This window comes from Malus domestica, chromosome 17 (genome assembly GCF_042453785.1).
Source record: "Malus domestica chromosome 17, GDT2T_hap1".
NCBI lineage: Eukaryota > Viridiplantae > Streptophyta > Magnoliopsida > Rosales > Rosaceae > Malus > Malus domestica.
In genome coordinates, this window is record NC_091677.1 from 10,172,808 (window position 1) to 10,183,145 (window position 10,338).

Here is a 10,338-nt window from a genome sequence, read left to right on the forward strand (position 1 = left end):
CTAATTGCTTACTTTGTCTGTCACCTTTTTCGGCAGATCTCCTCGCTCAAAGACTTGGGGGACTCCTACTATAGGGTTTGTATTGCGCTTGACCAAGCCCGAAACCACAAGTAAGCTTTAAGTGAAATTGATACATTACCTTGTGCATCTCTATCGATTAAAGATACCACCCCTGGATGGAGGAAAAATACTTCCATAGAAGATGTCACATTTACTTATAAGACAGATAAGGCAAGTGAAAACGATACCACACTTAAGTACTTAGAAGTTTCGTGATTACTCAGCGCCTTGGATTTTGCAAGTCCCTACATCAATCGATGAACCCAAGTAGATTGAGAATATACATGGATGAACAGTTCACACAATCCGTCCGTTGAGTTTTACTGCAAAGAGAGAATGGGATCTATTTAAGAGAGAATGGGATCTATTTAAGAGATCCGTTCGTTGGGTTTTATTACAAAGAGAGAAAGGGATCTGTTGAAGAGATCCGTCCGTTCTATTGAAGAGAGAGAGAGAGAGTCGAAAGAAAAACTAGAAAGGGGAGGGGAGGAAAAGAAAGGCATAACTGAAGAGAAAGAAAGGGATCTCTATGCATAGAGAGAAATAAGAGAAAGAGATTTGTTGATAATAAATCCGAGTCTAGAGCCACTAAACAAGTGATGGTTGATTGGGACTAGCATTGGAGAAACTAAGAAAGGCTGTGGAAAAGCTATTGGTTTAATTGAAAAAAAAGGCTTTTCTTTCAAGTTTGGTCCATTTTGTGGCCCACTATTTTGCTCAAAGAAAAAACAAGCTAGGCCCACTATTCTTTGTAGAAGTTCTAAAATTAAACACATATCTCATATTTTATAATATATAGTGTAAATTTATGTAAATCCGCCTAGCTGCCTAGGAGCTAGGCGTTAGTTCACCGTCCGACTAGCTCCTAACGTTTTTTAGAACCTTGATTATAAGTAATAAACAAAAAAAGTTAGAAATATGACAGTTTGGTGGATCCAGAATAATTTAAGCCAGACTTAAATCTTGGGGGAAATTTAGCCCAGAGATATATTTTCTCCCCGGGCTTATGTTAGCTCAATAGTTGGAGATGGTTTGGGGGGTTTTAAAGTTTATATTTTAAGTTTTATCCTATAAGTTTGAGATGGTGATTGCACTTTTTTTCTATGTATATGCTTCACATCCATCGGCAAAACTCAGCTTCTTAGCCCCCATAGCTGTCCCCGAAATTGGGCACAAACTGCACCGCCTCCAGACAAATTAAGGCAATTTATCTAACCCGTTCATCAGAATTGACAATGTAAGTTTAATATTGTTAGCATTTGAGACAAGTAGGAACAACTAACTAGGGGGAGGAAGAATTTCAACTAAAATATTATATTTTTAGTTTAGGTACTAGTTGAAAAGTCAAACTAATTTACTAATTAAAATGACAATAATGCCTAACCCTACCATCATAAGTCCATATAAGCCATTAACCTTCCCAATGAATTGTTATGAACAAGAATAGTACTTTTTTAGAGGGAAAAAAAAAATTCACGACGTTTATCATTTAGGGCGTAGGGTCTGGTTCCCAAATTTTGGGATCAGTCCAAAACTAGAGACACCCTAAGCTCCTCCCAAGGACATTCCAAAACCTCACACCCAAAATGATCAACTCCATATTTGAAACCCCTAAACTTCTCCCAATGACATTCTAAAACACTACACCCAAAATGATCAACTCCATATTTAATGACCATTTGAAACCTTAAACTCTCAAAGTCAACCCGGTCTGTAAGGGTTCTTATGTTGTATAAGTAATAAAATTAAGGACAAGATGGTAATCTCACATGTCTTTATTTAGTCACAATTCATTGGAAAGTTATTGTTCCTAAGGGTAATGTTAGGAAGACTAAATTTGTATACTAAATTTTGAAAACTAAAAGACATGGAAGTTGTTGATTGATTTATTACTTAAGCGTTGATAAACATGCTCATTCCTATTGATGACACATCATTTAGTTTACAAAATTAATCTCCCTAATATTACCCTTTTCCTAAACTATTTAGTTGAAGTTAATATTTTTCCTTAAGTAGTTAAATATGATTTTTTTTTTTTGAACAATCGATATTTACTACATGGGGAGGGGGTGGGCTTAGCCTCACAATGGGCTAATAAATTGGTTCAAAATTCGCCTTTGGCGAGAGTTGAACCTAAAACCTCTCACTAATCAGTGAAGAGGAATACCACTAGATCGTAGTACATATGATATTTCCTTAAAACATTTTCCTAACTTAATATTTAATAGGAATTTACCTCACACTAAAAGCCATATCCAATAGTATAATATATGCGACTTAGTATTACCGTCTAGTGGTATTCCTCTTCACTCACTTAGTACTACCATCTAGTGATATTCTTCTTCACTTATAAGTGAGAGGTCTTAGATTCAATTCTCGCCAAAGAAGAATTTGAACAACATTATTGATAGTCTTTAGTGTAGATAATATGATTGAGGTTGATAATGAAAATGAAACATCAGTACCAAAAATGGGCCAACTCTTAAATGGTTTAGACTTCATGGATTGTTGACCCCATTTCAGAAGTGACATATTTGTTCTACAAACCTATAGCCTATCCCAGGCATCAGCCCCACAGCCCATCCCTGACCAGCCTACAAGTTTGTGACTTTGTACCCAAATAATTTGGATTGGGAAATTTTATTTACATCTATGTAACTTCTTTCTATACTTAATTAAATTTTGAATGTCTCTATTTTACTCTATTGCAGAATTACTATTAAGTACAAAAGGAAATTAATAATAAAACTCAAATTTATCAATAAACCACCACACTATAATTAAACCCTAGCATCACCATTTGTTTATCATACGTTCATTCCAGCTAAAACCTTAATAGCTCTAATAGAGAAAAACAAGCTTTTTTTATTGATTGATGGTGATTTTTGAAGTTTTGAATCATCCAACTAAAGTATAAGTCAATTTATGGATATTTTGTTTGTTTGCTTCTTCTTTGGATTAAATTTCATGTTTTTTATATTATATTGTATTTGTTTTTCTCTGTTGTCTGTTTACGTCCCAAAACACTATCATTAAAGATGAGTAGAAACAATAAACTCTATCATTGGAAAAGAAAAGATGTGAACCTCGTCAAAAGTTATAGTGACATAAAGGTATGTTGCAATAAGAATTTGATATGAGACGGAACGCAGTAGGACGGAATGCCCTCATCCCACGTTTGGTGTGCCAAAGACAGTGGGACGCGCTATCCCATGGAACGAGTTTTGGCTAAATTTTCGTTCCACCTCCCCCTTGGAACGACTTGTTCCACCCTTGTGGAACACAAAATTATAAAATTAAGACAAAAATGCCCCTTATCTTTTGTGTTCCATGGATGTGGAACGAGTCGTTCCAGGAGGTGAGGTGGAACGAAAATTCACCCAAAATTCGTCCCGTGGAACAACTCGCTCCATCCATTTTAGGCGTACCAAACGTGGGACATAACACCTCGTCTCACTCTGTTCCGTCCCGTCCCGTCCCACGTACCAAACGGTACCTAATTGAACAAACCATAAGGTTTTGGCTACTTGCTACTTCCCAAAACCGAGTGACCAGAGGTCAACCTTAACATCTAAGTCAATCCTAAAGTATTAAGTTGACATCCAGAGATTAATTTTTGTTCAAATGTTACAAGTTAAAAAAAAAAGTGAGATTACAACGGCATCGTAGCTCAAATGTTAAAGAATATAGATATTTGAAACAAAATGGTATTTGAGATTGATATAACTTTTCATTTTTTTATTATTATTTTTTATATCATATGATAGATTTTGTTAGATTAACCACCTATGAGGTTTGAATCTACGCCGTCATGTAAAGACTCAAGTTCTTTCCACCACTGCAGTAAAATGTCACTTGCTATAACTTCTCACTTTGGTTTGTGAGATTTAAAATTGATAGAAATAGTCCCTGAGGGTATATTTCGTAATTTTGTGAAAATTTTCGTTAAATTAAGGGTATTTTTGTCAAAACACCTCCACTTTTTTTTTAATCGAGGATTTTAACGGAGCTTTTTTCATGGAAGAATCAAATGACTAATGGTGGACAAATTCAGGGACCATTTCTATTGATTTTAAATCTCATGAATCAAACTGAGAAATTATACCAAATTTCAGAACCATTTTGGCTAAAAAGTCAAGAATATATGTACACTAGTGTCGATGTTTCCCATTCTCTAATATCACTTGCATATAGAAGTGTAAAATAACTTTTTAAATGTGTCAAAACAATTCTTTTTAGAAATTCTTTAATTGTCGTTTGAATAAAGAACTTTAAAGTTTATCAAACTTAGGCAAAATTTGTTAAGGATGAACTAAAAAATTTATATAGCGACTTGAAAATAGCTAAGATGCAATTTGAGGGGCATATGAAGTTTAAAGTTTCCATGAAACATTAAGGTTCTTCCCCCAACTTTACCTAAAAAGTTTTGAATGTTCGGGAATTAAGGAATGGTTTCATATTTTTTTTTTAAAACTTTCATAAAAAGAGCTTGGGTTAAGTTTATTTTAATAAAAAATCATGTTATAACTTTATTTAATAAAAAAGACTTAAATTTTAATGAAAAACCCTTAAATTTTAATAAAAATGACAAAAGAACTTAAATTTTAATGAAAAAGACATAATTTTAATATTAAAAAAAAAATTTAAAAACATTCTGACGCGCTGACCTGCAAGTCCTCACACAAACTGTTTATGAAACTTTTTATACTGTTTATGAAAATTTATGACTATTTATGAAACTTATTACACTATTTACGAACACATTTATATATAAACACATATAAATGTGTTTATATATGTGAAACTGGCATAATCAACAAAATGGCGTGCACTTGCTGTGTCTTTGAAGCTTTCTCCTACATTCCTGAATCTACGTAAACCATGAAACTTGTTACTGGTTATTTTCCCTTTTGGTTTTGACCACTCTGCTATTAAACTCTTGCAGCAGACATCTTATTTATGAACTTTTGTAGGGCTATTTATGATCTTATGTTAAGTTGTGTAGGGCTATTTTCTCGATTGGGCCTCCATATGAGTTTTTCGTGAAATAGTACTTGAGTTCAATATTGCTCATCTTCTGCAATTAGGAAAAAAAATGAATGATACCGTGTTCAAATTACTCTGGCACTGATGATTTTGATGTCCTTGCAGAAAGAACCAGTGTTTGGCCAATTACCTATAAGCCATAAACATGATTCTAATCCTTTTAATCATGATGACATTACTCTGGACTCCGCTGGACTACAGTCAACAAATTGGACGATGAAGGAAAGTCAAAACAGGGTTTTGTGCGGTTCAAAGGACAATGCAGAAGATGATACCTCAAAATTTAAATTCTAATGGAAATAAATTTTTTTTGCAGAATTCTTGATATCTGCGTCACTACATGCAAGAGGGACGCAGGAGCAACTAAAAGAAATTAATTCATGTTGATATATCATATATGTTAGAATCTGTGATGATGATGGTAGAATTTTTAAAAGGAATTAATGAAGTTGGACAGAGCATATTACAAAGAAAAGGGAGTGGGTGTGGGTGTGGGTGTTGCATGCGCTGAGCGATGTTTTTTTGTTTTAGTTTTTCTTCTTCTTCTTCTCTTGTTCTTATCATTAAATAAAGTTATTAAATGATTTTTTGTTATAATGCACAGTTTTAAAGTCTTTTTCATTATTTTCCTTATTTTTTTTCCATTGAGTAATTAGTTACTTTGATTGCGTGCATGCCTACACATGTGCCAACTTTTACCAATATAGAAAGCTACTATCTAACAAGATGTATCCTCTATAGCGAAAATTCAAAAACAAATCTAAACTATTTAACCTTAATGAGAATGATGTGTATAACAGAATACATTGTCACAATAGAGTCCTATCCTAATAATATATGACATATGTTAGTTTCACTTTACGAATTCTTATATTATTAGTAAGGATCGCAACGTAACAGTATTACGGACCGTAACGTTATAAGACATCTAAAAGAATCACCATAATAATTCATTTTTGTTTTTGGAAGGACCATTGATTCAAAGTCTTGCTCTTAGTCATAAAAAAATAAATATTAAACTGGTAGTTGACTGACTCGGGATCTTTTCTCTGAAGGGTACCACTGCAAAATACATTAAATAAGTTCAGTGTTCACATACCCTAAAAATTATTGTATTCACACTTCTAAACTTATATAAAGCACCCAAAAGCTTCATTTCCTTGTCAAGTGCAGAGCCTAAAGCACCTCTGAGAAAATATTTGCAGCTCTGTTTCAATTCTACGATCCGATTTAAACGTACTCGTGCACCATCCTAACGTTTTCGGAAAACGCTTGGAGTTTTTTTTTTCTCAGAAACCATGGATTATATCAAGATTTCAAGCAACCAATCCGCAAGCCAATTCAATTTCAGCCAATCCCACAAAGTGATCAAGTTTTTGCTCTCAGTCTCAGTGTTTTCAGCCTTACTCTCCTACTCTTCTTTGATCTCTGTTTTTCTCTACTCCTTCAATTCCTTCACATCTTCTGTAAACTTGTTCAGCTACACTTTTGATAAGAACTACATGTTTTTACTTTGCAATGGACTTGTGGTGTTCATTGTGAAGAACTCTGGTCTCATTGGGACTTCTCCACCAGGGAGCTCTAACCTCAACAATGAACATGTTCCCAAGAGTATCGAGTGCCGGCGAAAAGCAGCTGAATTGGCAGAAACTAAGGCAACAGAAGCACCAAAAGCAAAGGAAGAAGTTGTCAACGTCGAAATCGAACAAGTGAAAGTGACAGAAGATGAAAAAAGGGTTTTGATTACAGTAGAGGAAGAAGATGAATGCTGCAGAAACAATTTTGTTGTGGTGGACGATCGTGATTTGTATGAAGAGGAAGGGATTGAAGTGCTGAGTGCAGAGGAGTTGAACAAGAAGTGTGATGATTTCATTAGGAGAATGAAAGAAGGAATTAAACTTGAAGTCCAACAGTCAATCATGTTTTGATATTGTCAGTGAGATTAAAGAACTAACTGTTAGACCAAGTCAGACTTCCCATTTACATTCAAACTCTCAAGTCTGTTGTGTGCGTGATTCTTCTTTATCTCAATGGGAGTCGGATAAGTCCAGGAATATTTTGAATGTTTCTTAGCTAAGTTTATTATGCTGTTGTGAAGTTTGAATTTCAAACTAGCGTGTAAATAGGGTATTTCAAACCCACTGATGTAATCGCTATGATCATATAAATACAAGCAACCCTCGATTGAAAGGGTGTGCAAAAACAACTGAAAACCTAGCCTACTAAAGTTTTACATGGTATTGAGCCTAATTGTCTACCGACAAGATCCTGCAATTTTTTTTCCATGGCCGACAACAACAACGTAGCTTCTTCCCAACCAGCCAACTCCACCCCCCAAAAAAAATCCTCAAATGAAATCCATGAACCCCTTTTCATCCGCTATGACAACTGTTGTGAACATCAAGCTTGACCGAACCAACTACCCCTGTGGTTGGCTCAAATCCTACCAATACTGAGAAGTCGTGATCTGATGCGCTATGTGGATGGATCCTTGTTTTGTTAACTGTAAAAGACTACCTTTTTTAACTTTCTCTTTTTTTTTTTTTTTTTTTTTTTTTTTGGTGACTTGATGAATTTTTGGGTTATTGTTTCTTCTGTATTATTGTTTGAATTGTGTAGAAATACCATCCAATAATCTCTTTTACCCTCATATGAATCAATGATGCAATTTTTAGCTCAAATGCGTTTGCGTATAGGACTTAAAATTTTATGTTGAAACCATAACATGGTGTTTATACCTAATTTTGCACTATCAGCCCTTGTAACTAAGGCTATGGAGTGAACTGATATTTTTTCTAGATATGACTATCCGTCTAATTTTGTTTGACATATCATAGCTTTTTGCAATCTTATGTATGTCTGTCTCTTTTCATGACGAAGAGCTTTAATTTGATATACATTGTTAACTTATTTCTGCAACAACTATCAGCTTTTGGGGCTTAATAATTCTCTAACAAACTTCACTTCTAATAATAAAATGGTTGATATTCCGTAAAATAAAATCAAATTGTGTGAAGCAAATCACGTCCACAGTAAAAAAATGGTCGGAGATTGGAAAAAGACGTGAAAAAAGTATTCATAATCATATCCCACTGCACGTTCTAAGTTGCAAGTTGCAACAAATAACAAAATGTCACGAATCCAGAAAAAATCCTTCATTTAGATACAAGAAAAGGTATAAAGTTGAATTCAGAAAAAAACAAATTGTTCTTGCTTTATGTTTGTCCAATGTTTATCCAGCTTTGAAGAAGATACCAAGCAATTGCTCACTTGACTCTTTTGGTTTCCAGGTCTTTCAGAAGCAGACAATTACTCTCTAGCAAACAGTCCAAGTCAAGCAAGAGTTCAAATTAGTCTGATCATACCTTATATAAGAGACATCCTACCAGTCAATAATGTGTGCATATACACGAAATTGATATATGTGCCGCTTCATCAAGCTACTAGGAAGCTCTCTTTCTCGTTATGTTGTTGGATTATCAATAGTTAATTATTTGGATCAAACAGTATGGCCCAAAATATGTTTTTGTCAGACCCTTAGAAATGTTTATATTACCCGACTATGATTTTCATAAATTCATTACAATGTTTCTTGCCAAGCTACACGGTTTAGAGATACGTCTGACAATAAAACACTATTCTGTAAATCTATATTCTAAATTTAAGATTTAAATATACGTCCGACAACGTGGGTAAATAAAACACTATTTTATAACTATATTCCAAATTAAGATTTAAATATATGTCCGATAATACAACACTATTTTTTTTAACAATCGATATTATCTATATTAGGAGGAGGGTGTGAGCTTAGCCTCATAATGGGCTATCAATAATATAGTCCAAATTTGCTTTCGGCGAGAAGCAAACCTAAGATCTCTCACTAATAAGTGAAGAGGAATACCACTAAATCGTAGTACTAATCCATATTCCCATTTAAATGGAGAATTAATCATGTTTTGCGCCCTCCATCGAACCTTGCTACTACAATCTTTATAAACTTTAGTTGCATGTGTATATGATGAGCTGTCCAATTATGTCCATGCTTGGAACAAGGTGTGCACATTTTCTATGCTTTTTTTGTTTTGATTTACCATGCACAGAGTGATCATCCGACAAAGGTTAGAGACCTTGACATCATAACGAGCTTAATTAAGTGCATATATAATGGGATACACAACATTCTCATAAGGTGAGCACGTAAGTCACGAGAAAGGGAGACAAACTGCACCACCAACTAACCATGCATCACCATTTACCAATATTTCATCTATTTCATCAAAATCGTTTTATTCTCATCTGACTCTCTCGTTGCTTAATGTTACCGTTACGTACAATATATAATGAGGTAGCATATAAGTCACAAGAAAGAGAGACAAAATGCACCACCAACTAACTATGCATCACTATTTACCAATATTTTATCTATTTTATCAAAATCGCTTTATTCTCGTCTAATTCTCATGTCACCTGATGTTACCGTCACACATAATATATACATAATATATAATGAGGTTTAATTCTTATGTCACCTGATGTTATCATCACACAAATATATAATAAAATTTGATTCTCATGTCACTTCATATTACTATCATACACAATATACAATTTCATTACTACTCACGTTTCACTTAAAAAAAAAAAAACTGGGGAAAAAGAAAACCATGATGGGAATAAAAAAAAAGATGAAAAAAGGGGAGAGAGCATCATGAGAGTGAAGTTGACTTGGCAGTTGGCAGTTGGCACTTTACTTGGTTTCCTTGGAGGCAAGCACTCACAAGTATTGCAATTAAACACAAGGGTGGAGTGGGTGACATTAAACACGACAACCCCAATCAGACGTTTTCTTGTGTGGCTTGATAAAAAATAAAGTCATAGACACATGATCATTAGTTTAGTACTATAATGTCTTCATTCAGCTCGAGGAGGTCTCGTACTCGAATCATTCTACAATAATAAGTGACGAGAAATTCTTTCTTCACATGCCTTGGTCGGTGGTGCGTTTCAAACTATGATGTAACCAGGTAAATTTTGAGCTATAATTGAAGAGTATTTACAAAGAAGCAGCCTTTTCTACAATCATCTAATAACTCTCTTAGCACGACATTTGTTCTTCATGCTCATTAATGTTATACTGTTGAAAAATGTGTTGATAGCATGTCAATATGTTTTGTTAGTAATAAATGATATATCACCAGTCCGTTCTTTAATGAAGAACCGACGTCATTT

At 34.2% G+C, this 10,338-nt stretch overlaps 1 protein-coding gene across 1 annotated transcript; it reads left to right on the top strand.

The window, feature by feature from the left end:
• The first annotated feature begins 6,404 nt into the window (after positions 1–6,404).
• LOC139193343 (uncharacterized) lies at positions 6,405–7,034 on the top strand. The gene has a single exon (XM_070816336.1). It carries the CDS (start codon positions 6,405–6,407, stop codon positions 7,032–7,034), a length of 630 nt encoding a protein of 209 aa, XP_070672437.1.
• The last annotated feature ends 3,304 nt before the right edge of the window (positions 7,035–10,338 follow it).

Excerpts from the sequence above, each read along its gene's own strand:
- LOC139193343 (XM_070816336.1), top strand. The coding sequence starts at position 6,405 with ATGGATTATATCAAGATTTCAAGCAACCAATCCGCAAGCCAATTCAAT.